The 12,099-nt window shown below is 40.3% G+C and overlaps 1 protein-coding gene across 1 annotated transcript in view; it reads right to left on the bottom strand.

Moving 5' to 3' along the window:
• ANXA3 (annexin A3) overlaps positions 1-12,099 on the bottom strand; it is a 61,182-nt gene that overhangs the window by 34,971 nt on the left and 14,112 nt on the right. Inside the window, exons 3-5 of the mRNA XM_036906450.2 lie at positions 7,865-7,952; positions 4,273-4,367; positions 2,683-2,796 (exon numbers count right to left, since the gene is read on the bottom strand). Of these exons, the coding sequence (XP_036762345.2) occupies positions 2,683-2,796; positions 4,273-4,367; positions 7,865-7,952 (297 nt within the window). The remainder of the gene's footprint in view (positions 1-2,682; positions 2,797-4,272; positions 4,368-7,864; positions 7,953-12,099) is intronic.

Raw genomic sequence — 12,099 nt, 5'->3', positions numbered from 1 at the left:
AATTTTGTTCAGCTGTCGAGCCCTTGTCCCTTTAAGACTTTTAAAAGGTGTCTGCTTTTCTTTTTTCCCAGGGGAGCCAGCTGTGGGGACCTGCTCGCAGTCTCTGTCTTGGACCCTACCCTTCTGTTTCTCTAATATCCAGCACACCATGCAATGTGTGTCTGCGCTCCCGGTGCAGATTACTAGGGCTGGTTATTTAGCAGTCCTGTGCTTCCATGCCTTCTCCACTCCAACTCCTTTCCTCCCACCAGTGAGCTGGGGTGGGAGGAGTGCTCAGGTCCCACTGGGTCATGGCTTTGTATCTTCATGAGATGCTGAGTTCTCGCAGATGTATGTAGCCTGGTTGTTGTACTGTATCCTCTGGTCTCTCTCTTAGGAATAGTTGTATTTGTTGTATTTTCAAAAATACATATGGTTTTGGGAGGAGATTTCCGCCGCCCTACTCACACTGCCATCTTGAGCTGACTGGGATGAAGATACAATGGCTGGATCTTGGGCGGCCATCTTTAGCCCAGGAGTGGAATCTATGGGTTGAAATGGCAGACCTTCAAGACTGAATGAGCTTGAATCTCTGATAATGGTGGTGCCATACCCCAGCTCTGGACTATTTACTTTGAATTTCTTTAGTATACGAAAGAAAGTTTTTGAATCCTTGTTGGTGAATCTAATCCTTACTGTTACATCTGCTAAGCTGCCTCCCATGGGGCAGCTGTAGAATTATCACTGCTCAGATTTCATTTCAAGAGAATCAACTGCAAAGAATGTACTTGGTTGACAGCCTCCAACAGTCACACCCTTGGATATGCCACAAAGTTCACACTGAGGTCATGCTCTCTGGAGGCTGCTCTCAGCCAATGGCTGAGCATGGAAGGTGTACTGGAGCTGGGCCATTTCCACCTGATGGAGGATTTCTCCAGAGGGCAGTCTTTGTTCAGGGGCTCCCCTCAGCCTGCCAGGCTTTCTCAGAGCTGCACTATACACTGAGGCTCTTCCTATCCAAGCCCACTTCCTTCCCTCTCTCCATTCACAGGTGTCATACTGGCATTGCAGTCTGAAGGTCACCCCACCTACCCTGCTCTTTCTCCTCTTTGTTCTTCATGAGGATTTCCCTCAATAAATCTTTTGTACATATGCTTCCCCCTTGCCATCTGCTTCTTGGGAGCTCATACTTCTACAGAAAAGAATGTAACTCCCGTCTCTAACAGGAAGGCAGAATATAGCTTACACTGCAGACCTAGATTCCTTCCTTTACCTCCTTCCCATCAACAAATATGTTGAGCCCACTTCATTTCAGGTTTTCCTCCAGGAACAGAAGATACACACCAAGACTGATAAGGTTCCCTGCTGTGATGGAGGTTTGCCTTTTCACCGGATTGGAAAAAATATGAAACAAATGGACAAAAACAACAACAACATAATTTTAGGTGGTAATAGGTGCAATTAAGGAAATAAAAACTGAGTGAATTAATAGAAAATATCTGGAGGAAGAGCATTCTAGATGGAAGGGACATCATGTACAAAAGCCCCAAACTAGGAACAAGTTTAGAATGTTCAAGGAGCAGAAAGAAGGCCAGAGTAGCCATAGCATTCAATTGGGGTAGGGAAGGGGACAGAGAGTGCAGTGGTCAGTTTTGTGTGTTAACTTGTCCAGGCTACAGTGCTCAGTCATTCAATCAAATACTAATCTAGATATTTTTATGAAGGTATTTTGAAGATGTAACTGAAGTCCGTTATCAACTAACTTTACAGGAGATTATCTTCAATATCCTAGGTGGGCCTAATTCAGTCCATTTCAAAGGCCTTAAGAGCAGAGCTGAGGCTTCTCTGAAGAAGATATTCCTGCCATGCACAAAAGCTCCAGCTTGTGCTGAGGGTTCCAGCTGTCCTTCCTGACAGCCTGCCCTACAGGTTTTGGATTTGCCTAGATAGCTCCATAATTGTGTAACCAATCCTTGCAATAAATCTCTGAATATATTCTCCTGCCTACTGGTTCTGCTTCTCTGGGAACCCTAACTGATGCAGAAAGAATTTCTAAAAGTCACAGAGGCAGGCTGTGTTGGTCATGGTAAGGAGTTTTGATTTTAAGTACTCAAAGCCAATGGAGACTCATGCAGGTGAACAATATAATCTGATTCTAAAAATTACTTTATAAAAATAACTCTGGCTATTCTTTAGTGAATGGATTTGAGGTGGGCAAAAAGGAGGAAAGGGACCAGTTAGGACTGATAATGGTCAAGAGATACTGCTTTGTGGTTGAACTAGCAATGGATTTTGAGACATGAGGACACATTTTTGATAGATATTTTAGTAGAGCTAATGGACTTGCAGATAGATTTGAGAGCTTTGAAGAGTGAGAGAAAGCAAGGGATATATAATGCTGGGTTTTTAGCCTAAGTAAAATGATGATGGTGTGCCACTCTCATGACAACAAAATAGAGAATCTGACTCCTCAAGTCAAAAACAAACAAAATTAGGATATGGCAATATCCTTTCAGCCCAAGAACATGTGGACTCAAGGTTCCAAAACTGCTCCCCATTTCAGGGTTGTTCTACCAACTGGAGAGCACAGAAGCAAAATGACATCCACATCTTTCGCATTTACACCCATAGCTCAAGTGTACATTGGAAGAAAGCCACTGTTTTCGATGACAGAGTCAAATCCTGAGTGGATCAGGCAGATACCTTCATGGATTTCTTCAGCTGCTTTGCATCAAACACTGCTGGGGGAGTCACGAGGGCCACCATGAGATGCTCAAAGTGGCCAGAGAGATCTCCCTTCAAGTCATCTTTCAGATCCTAAAACAAAAAAACCCGAAGAGGAAAGCATGAATACTTGTCCTTTCTCTTTCTCTGTCACCTAGTGAAAGAGGAATATATGTGTCAATTCAGGTGGAAGCATGCCAATCCACAGGGAATAAACAGAAATGGTGAAAGTATTTCTATGGATATTAATTTGCATTTTATGACTGCTCCCAGAATGTTCTGTTTCATTATAGGTTTTCTGAAGGAAAGCCCATGGAAGGGGTTACTTGAGTGCCACAGGTAGGGACAGTGTATTAAAATGCATTTCCCAGGGTCCTGATGCTCTCAATGTATGGGACGGTGTGAGGGAAGAGAGAGGGCAGGGCCGCCCTTAGAATTCACACCCAGCTTCACTGGTAGGCGCTCTAGTCCTGGCTTGCTTCTTAGTGATGGCCAAAGAGCTGCAGAAAGAAGGGAGAAGGACAGGCCTCAACTGGTCATTTGCCTCTGGTAGGAGTGTGGAACTAGGAGGCATCAGAAGCAGTTTTCTCGTGACAAGAGAAGGGGAAACCCTAGATGTGGCAGTGAGGCAGACACTACTTACTGAGAGTGCCCTTTGGCACTGTTTTTCACACATTACATAAGTACAGTCCCTCTCCCCTGCCTGAAGACAGGTAATATGGTTTCTGTTCTCAATATTCACAAGAGTGTTACTGAATAATTATTTATTCCTGCTCTCAATTATTTTCAGCTCTGAAACATGCTGGCAGCCTCCCAGATGCTATGACATTGTGGATAGATAGCAACATGTAATCATGCCCCTGCAGGGGGCCTGCTCCTGCCAAAACAAATGAGAGGGAGCCAATGTCACTAGCTCTGCTTTAATGGCCACAGGTGCTGCCTCTCTAAATGCAAAATTCCACCACCATCTGTCCTCAACTTTGCAACTGAGTCTAATCTCACATGCTATCATTCTATCTCACTGTGAGAGATGGTTGCTTGTCACCTCACCTCCATCCTTCCTCCACATTTTGGAGATCCTGAACAGCCAATGGACCATTCACGTTCCCTATCCCTGAGTGTGTTGCCTTGCCTAGAAGCTTGACAATTCATTTTCGACAGACACTTACTGGGCACCTGCTCTGTGCTCAGCATTTGAAGGTGAATTAGACACAATCCTTCCCCTTAGGACATTATACTCTAATGGGAAAAACAGAAATATTCAAAGGCAAAATGTCAGTAGGATATGCTAAGTGTGTAGTAAAGCATGAAGGTCAAGTATTGTCGAGGGGTGTCTAATGGAGTCTGGGGGGCTTGGAGGACACTTTCAGGAGGTGATGCCTGAGTGGACCTCAAGTGCTCACTACACACTCTCACTTGTCACCTAGACCCAGGCTGTTGACTGGATATGCTGGGGACCTTGTGTGACACTCAGCCTGAAACAAAAGATCCAGGGGCATAGTTACATGGGAGCATGAGTGATCCATTGTGATTCGCTCTCCCCTGCCTGTTACAGTAATCAAGCCGTACCTTTCCATATGTGGCTTGATACTCCTTAACGATCAGCTGCCGCTGTGCATTTGGCCTCTCAGTCAGAATGCTGATGAGCGCTTTCTCATCGGTTCCTAAACGAAACAAATAATTTTACTCACCATCAACCCAGAAATGCTTAGTATCTGTCATGAACAAAAGAAAAATGATCAGTGGTCTGAAACAAATAAGAGTGCTTTAGTTTTTAATTTCCAGGTTCTTACCAGTTTGGAATCTTTATTTCTTTGTTTGACTTGCTTTGGAAAAGAAAATTAACTTTATCTGTATAGCGTGGGGGGAAGAAACAATCATTGCCCAAATATTCCTGACAGAACCAGTAGCACAAGGAGCATATTGCTTTTGAAATAGGTTTTTTCACCCTTCTGAGGTTCAGTTAATGTCATATTGCCTTTTATCTCTCCCTTATCTCCATACTTGGTATACTAATCTTTTTTTCTTTAGAAAAATGGAAGAACTTACCACCTACTAGGCACCTTTTATTCACTGGCATAGTTAATACTCAGAGAAGCCCTGGGCAGTAGGCATGATTAAGCTGTCCTAACGATGAAGACACAGTGTTTAGAAAACTTATCTCACTTGCTGTGGAGAAAGTGAAGATTCCTGTGGCCAGGATTCTCACCTGGCCCTGTTCGGCTTGTTCACTACACATGTGGGCAATACATCATTATTGACTCTATAAAGAGCCCCACCAGTGCTCTGGGTGATGCGGCTGCATGGCTGCAGGAGAGCAGAGACTGGAGTGGTGGCAGTGCCAAGGACAGAGACTGAGGCGGCTGCAGGGGTAGAGAGGCCCAGAGGCAGAGACTGGCTTGCTGCATGCAGACTCGCTCTGAGTGGATGGGATTCTAGTGACTGACCTGCCACCGTGGGAATAAAGTTGAGTATAAATGCTTTCACCCCAAGAATGTTCCATTGTCATTCCTCAGTCTCACTGAATCCATAGTGAACTTGGCTGGGGCTGAAACCCACTGACAAGACACTTGGCCCCAGTCAAGTTCACTATAGATTCAATGCAATCAAGAAATGACAGTGGAACATTCTTGGAGTGAAAGAGTTCATTACCCGGCTTGTGCTCCCAGCAACAGGTTGAGCACTAGAATTACATCTGCACCCAGCAGTCTGCAGGCCTGAAACCCTTCTCTGTCCCTGCCCGGTATGGCTACCGTCATCCAACCAGAAACCCTGGGAATCATCCTGTACTCCTTTCTTCGCTTTACTCCCTACATGTTAGCAATCATCTGCATCTCTTGAATTTGTCCTCTCCTCTGCCACTGTGCATTCATCATATTTGACTAGAAACTTCAACAGCCTCCTAACTCAACCCCCTTATAATTCACGCTGTATATGACTGCCTTACCAAATTTTTTTAAATTGCATCTAATCCTGTCAATCCTGTGGTTGAAATCCTCGTGGCTCTCTGTAACCTTCAGGATAAAGTTTAAGCCCCATAGCTAACATGCCAGCTCATTAGGATCCAGCTCCTGACTCATGTCTCTGTTCTAATTTTCCACGCCTTCTTTGCATCTCTATACCCTAAGCCCCTAGACTCCAGACATAACTACCCACAGTTACAAGTAGTTTGTGTGCCAGACAGTTTCTCATCTTTTATTTTTGCATATGTTCAAGACCAGATACTAGAACTAGCTGCCTCATGGTTCAGAAACTGGATCTGACACATCCCTAATGCAAATGCCATTACGATACCTGGTTCTGGGCTGAGAGCAAACAAAAACCTACTTCTTAAAGTGGGCCTATGTACCAAAATGCAAAGCTCACAAAGAAACATGTTAAGAAAGAAGGACAAGCAATAGAATACAAAAACCATTAATTTATTCAATTTGACATTAATCTCATGAACCAGCTGACTCAACACTGAATGTAAAGAGGGAAATTAGAGACAAAACAAAGAAAAATCTGTCATTTAAAAACAGAAAAACAAACCCCACACAGGCAGAAATAAGATAATATTACATTGATATAAAACCCTAACAGTACATTTCATGGAACTTGACAAATGGATCTTAAAATTCATAGGGGAAGGCTAAAGCCGAGAAAAGCTCTTGCTCTACTAAATAACTACCATTATAAATTTATAATACTAAAGATGGCAGTGTAGGATGGAGACAGGGAGAGGCAAACAGACCAGTGGAATATAACAGGGAACAGAAAAATGAGGATATGAGACAGAGGTGGCATTACAAATCAGTGTGGAAAAGATGAATTCATCAACATATTGTGGTGGAACCGTTAACTAGCCATGTGAGATAAAATAAAATTAGATATCTTTAAACACCTTACACAAACATTAATTACAGGTAGATTAAAGATCTCAATGTGAAAAATAAGACAAACTCTGGGGAGAAAATACAGGAGAATATCTTTATCAGCTCATTATAGAAAAGACATAAATATAAATCATTTTAAAGGGAATTATTGGTAAACTTAATTTCACTAAAATGTAAGATTTCTACGCAACAAAAATTACTATAACCAATGTTAAAAGAAAACCACAGACTGGGAGAAGATGTTTTCATGGCTTTGTAATGAAAAAAGAGTTTTGTATCCAGAATTTCATCTAAAAAATCTTGCCAATCATGAAGAAGGCCACACAACTGAAAAATGAATAAAAGCCATGAAGATGTAATTCACAGCAGAGGAAGCAAATGAACAAGAAAGGCTGCTGAACCATATCAATCATGGGGGATGGGGAGGAGAGAGGAAACAATAAATACACCCATACAGAATGAGATACAATTTTAGACCCACTCATAGTATGACCTTAGCAAGTACTGGTGAGAACATGGAGCAAGAGGAAGTCTTGTATATTGCTGCTAGGAATATTAACTTAGATACACTTTTCAGAGAGCAGTTTGGCAAAATTTCTCATTAAGTCTTACATCTCCTTCAACCTAGAAATTCCAATTGTTATATTCCAGAGAAATGATAGCATATGGGCACAACAAGACATCAATGGGATATTCAATGTGGTATTTTTATATTATAATAGAAAAGAGTTATAGGCAATTAAAATTTTCCATCGATATTCTAACCTTACGATATAGTAATTCAATAGACTCCTACATAATTAAAATTAAATGAACTAGAGCTAAACACATCAACATGGAGAAATCTCAAAAACAAAATGTTAAAGGATGAAAATAAGTTACAGAAGAATGTACACTGTATGATTCCAATTTATACTGTTTGTGACCATGCATATGTATGTAATTACAGAATTCAAATTTCATGGGAATAAACTCAGATTTAGGATGGTGTTTATTTCTAGGGATTGAGGTGGGAACAAGATTCAGGAAGAATCGGCAGGGGCCATATCTGTAGTTATTTATGAGGATGATGGTTCTTGTCAGCAGCAGTGATGATGATGTTTAATAATCAGTAAATATGGCAAATATTAAGACAATAAAACTGGGCTATTTCACAAATTTAAGAAGTCTCTTCCAATTTCTCTAATTGACTAAGCCAACTGGGACACAATGAACTAATGCATTTTTAGACTGTCACTTACTGATTTGCTTCACCATTAAGAAAAAAATGGTAAAGGATTACTTACCAATTCCTCTGATTGCCTTACGAATTGCTTCAGCATCTGCTGATGGGCTAAAGCCTGGATAATCTTGAATTGTCCCTCGGTGTCCAACCTAGAAAAAAACATTTGAAAGCCCCACTTGTTCAAAAATGACATCTTTGTTTATATTACATATGCATTTTCTCATACGCATGTTGTAAACATACAGTAAACCCATAATTTGTACACCTTATCCTTTTAGTAGTAGTTTGAGGGTGTCTCCCATCCCTACACGTGTAGGCAATATGACATCTACCATATATATAATGAGGCCTATTCTTTTTGTCTCCTGTGTAACGGATTAAAAATATAAAACATTAGTTCTCTAGAGCAATGAACTGTGTTAATCCTGGTGACCAAAGAATATCTGCTTTAAAATGGTATCTGCAGGAAAGCAATGAGAAAGCAGGAATTTCCTGCACCCGGCTTATTTTCAGGTGATAATTCAAAGCTCCTCACTGCATCTCACACAGTAGTCATTGTGCTTTACAGACTTCAAGATGTTTTAATTAATGCTGACCACTGTCCTTAGGGAACCTTACACTAAAGGACCCGTAAATGAAAGTCCTGTTAGGCCTCTGTGTTCTTAAGATTTGTTTAATGGATGTGCACTGTGGCTGGTAAATTCCCTCCTGAAAGTGCCACTGACAAAGACCTTCAGGAAGAGCTTGGAAATGAAAAATGCCATGATACTAATTTTAAACACATAAATTAGAAACAGTAAGTTGGGAAAGACCAACCCGTGGAAAGAATAAAATATCTTAAAACTGCTTAGGGGACTATAGAACAGCTACAAAAATGTTGAGAGAAACCCAAGTACACATTTATTTAAATTGCATTTTCCAACTCTAAATAAAAATCTGTCTTTACAGTAACAATGTTTTCTTTCCAAACGGATTTTCCCTATCCTGTTACTGAATTATATTAGCTTTACTCTCTTGTGTTAATATCGTTTCATTTAGGCTATCCTGAAGTGTATCATATTTTCATAAAAGGACATTATCTTGTCAGATCATTAACAGAAAATTAATGTTCTGGCACAGTAAAAAAATGACAGTCTACTGACTCAATAGATTAGTTGAAAATTTTGTTTCAATATAATCAAACATTGTTTAATTTTAAAGCATCCAAAATAAAGAGTTTTTATTTTAAAAAAGAATTATAATGAGTTGGAAACTAGTGGTCAATGTGCCTGATCTAAAGGCACCTTAACAATTCAGTCACTTCAACATAATCTTTGAAGAATTCTCTTTTCCAAAGGCTTAATAAGTTATTTTATGGATTCACAGAGCCAGTTGGCTTCATTTCAGTTCTACCCATCTATGAACATTTGTGTTTATCTGATCTGTCCACTTTCCATGTCTGGCATTTTAGAAGAATTACCACAATACTAGGGCATTTCAGTGCTTCATGCCCAACACTGTGCTAGGTACTATGCTAGGTACTTTATGTTTATTAACTATAACCTGCATAACAGCCCTAATGAATGAATAAGAGTGAGACCTTCACATATAAGACACCAAGAGTTAACAAGATTGGAGGATTTGCTCAAATCCACATAGCTGGTTAAGCAGCAGAATCTGGACCTGAACGCAGTCATGACTATTCTAGCCCATCCTAGTTTTTCTTGAAATGTAGTCTTTGCACCATCCAGGGTGATTCTTTAACATGTCTATGACCAGGCCCTGCTGTAGACATACTGAATCATATTCTTTTAGTAATGAGGTGTAAAGGTGGACACTACATGTTTAAGAAGCTCCCCAGGTCATTCTGTGCCATGCAGATATTTACATGGTTGCTTCTGAATACAAGAAGACAAAATTGCAGTCAGATTCTAATTGTTCATGAACATTCAGGGTTTCCCTTCTAGCTGTTACCTTTTCACTGCCCTCTACCACACTAGGCATCAAAATATGCTGAAATTTCAATGTGCAAAATTAGAGAAAGATAAAATTCCCAATCTGTTATGAAATTTGCTACCTAGTAATAATTAAATGGGGAGGAACTACTTGCTTAATTAAAAAAAAAATACACAACCACCTTGAAAATGGTTCAGGAACTCCTAAGTGGAATCTTACTAAAATCTTTCAGACTGCTTCAGTTATTTAAATAAACAGTATTATTCACTTGATAAACTGGGTTGCCCGAACTATTCAGAAGTATTTATAGGATTTATGAAAACAATCTTACAATAAAAGAAATTAATAGGATCTTTTAAACTAATACATGCCAGGTAGTGAACAAAGGGCTTACAGACAACTTAACTCTTAATGAGGTGGATTTTATGATTTCCAGTTAAAATGGAAGAAACTCCATCTTGGAGAAATTATTTGCTTAGCACAACTCTGCTATAAGGATGGCCCCAAATTTGAACCCAAGTCCTTGTGCTCTACACCACATCACAACATCTCGCAATGGGATTCCACATCAGTGGTTCTCACAGTGCAGTTCCTAGACCAGTAGTATCAGCTTCACCAGAGAATTTGCTAAAAATAAACATTCTCTTAGATTTTATTGTATTACCTCATTTTTTTAATTTAAAATCTTAAAAAGAAATGCAAACTCTCAGGCCCTGCCCCCATCTTTACTGAATCAACAACTCTGGGCTAAGACCCAAGATCCATGCTTTGACAAGCCCTCCAGATGATTCTAATGCCTGGTAAAGTTTAAGAACCACTACTCAGGCTCATTCCCAGCCTCCCAGAAAGCCAAGGCAAAAATGAGCAAACAGGTCACAGATTCTGTCATGGGCGGCAGGGCAGAAAAATGTGATGATGAGCTCATTGTTTCAGGAATCTTGGCATTTCTGCAGCAAACAAAACTATTTGCACCACTTGCTTCACTGCAGACCTAATTCCTTGACATTTAACATACCAATCAACACGTAGTTTATTTCCACTAACCCTACTACCCTAACAAAGTGTCTGTGCTAATGTTGGACACTGCATAAATATTTGACAAAGTCTTTTATTTTTCCCCAAAAAATCATGTTTGATCAGATTTCCATCCACACAGCTTAAACACACTTAGTTGTTTCTTTTTCTCAAGCTTGACCTTCAGATGCCCTAGAAGGGAAAATGATCCTGAAACCAGTAGAAAAATAAACCAAGGAATGTCTAAATAAAGGGAGAAAATAACAGGAGCTCTTTACATTAATAACCACTGCTGCTACTTGCTGTATGCCAAGTACTGTGCACGTTTCTTGAACTGGCTCACCCAATCCTCATAATAAACTTATAAGGCAGAAATGACAAGTCTTATTCACAGATGATGATTAAACTGATGCTTAAGTAAACTTGCCAAAGTTTACACAAGTTGTCCAAGCACAGCCAGCAAGTGTCCAGTCTCCTCAGTCTTTGTTCCTAATTACTAGGCTGGGTTGCATCTCATTTGAACCACCTTCCTTATGCCAATATGACTTCCCCTGATCTAAAACTGTCCTTTGGAGGCCACTCATGGCACACGATGCGATGCCTTGCAGCCCCTGATGTGGCCAGGCTCCTGGGGAGCTGTCTGCTACTACCCTCAGGAGATGCCAGTCCGTCCTTGGCCACAACAGCCAGTCATACCTATTTCTTCTTGTAAAGTGTACTGGGTTTGCAAGAAGTTAAACATTCATATTCAGAAGAATGAATGAAAGAGAAAAACACAAGGTTGCCAGTCCTGTTGACAAGAAACATGTTTAAAGCCAAACGCTCCAGAGCAAGAAGAGCAGCTGCTGCAGGTACATTTTGAAGGTGAGGCAAAGCCAAACACTCATCACTTCACAAAGCCCCGGAAAGGCCATATCCAAAAATTAAGCTTTCAAATAAAGCTTCATATAAACTTCCAGGACTCAGGAATTCTCAGAGTCAGGGAGGAATGATCATTCTCTGCTCAAGATCAAAATATCTGCTGGGTCATGGATGGTTATGATAAATGAAAAAATGGAATAGACTAAAAAAAGCAATCAAAACTTGAAAAATGTAAGACATTTTATTCAATTTTTCAAATAAAAGGGCATTTTCAAAGCCAAAGAAATTTACCATAAAAAGCCCTGAAATATGGTCCAGTGAGGCAGGCGTTATGGGTTGGATCATATCCCCAGAGGAAATTTTGAAGCCCTAAACTACAGTACTTCAGAATATGACCTTATTTGGATATAAAGTTTTGCAAATGTAATTAGTTAAATTAAGAAGAGGTCGCACTGGAGTAGAGGGGGCCCCTAATCCAATACACCA

The sequence above is a fragment of the Manis pentadactyla genome, chromosome 5 (genome assembly GCF_030020395.1).
Source record: "Manis pentadactyla isolate mManPen7 chromosome 5, mManPen7.hap1, whole genome shotgun sequence".
NCBI lineage: Eukaryota > Metazoa > Chordata > Mammalia > Pholidota > Manidae > Manis > Manis pentadactyla.
Note: the sequence above shows the minus strand (reverse complement) of the source record. Positions and strands in the feature narration are given on the sequence as shown.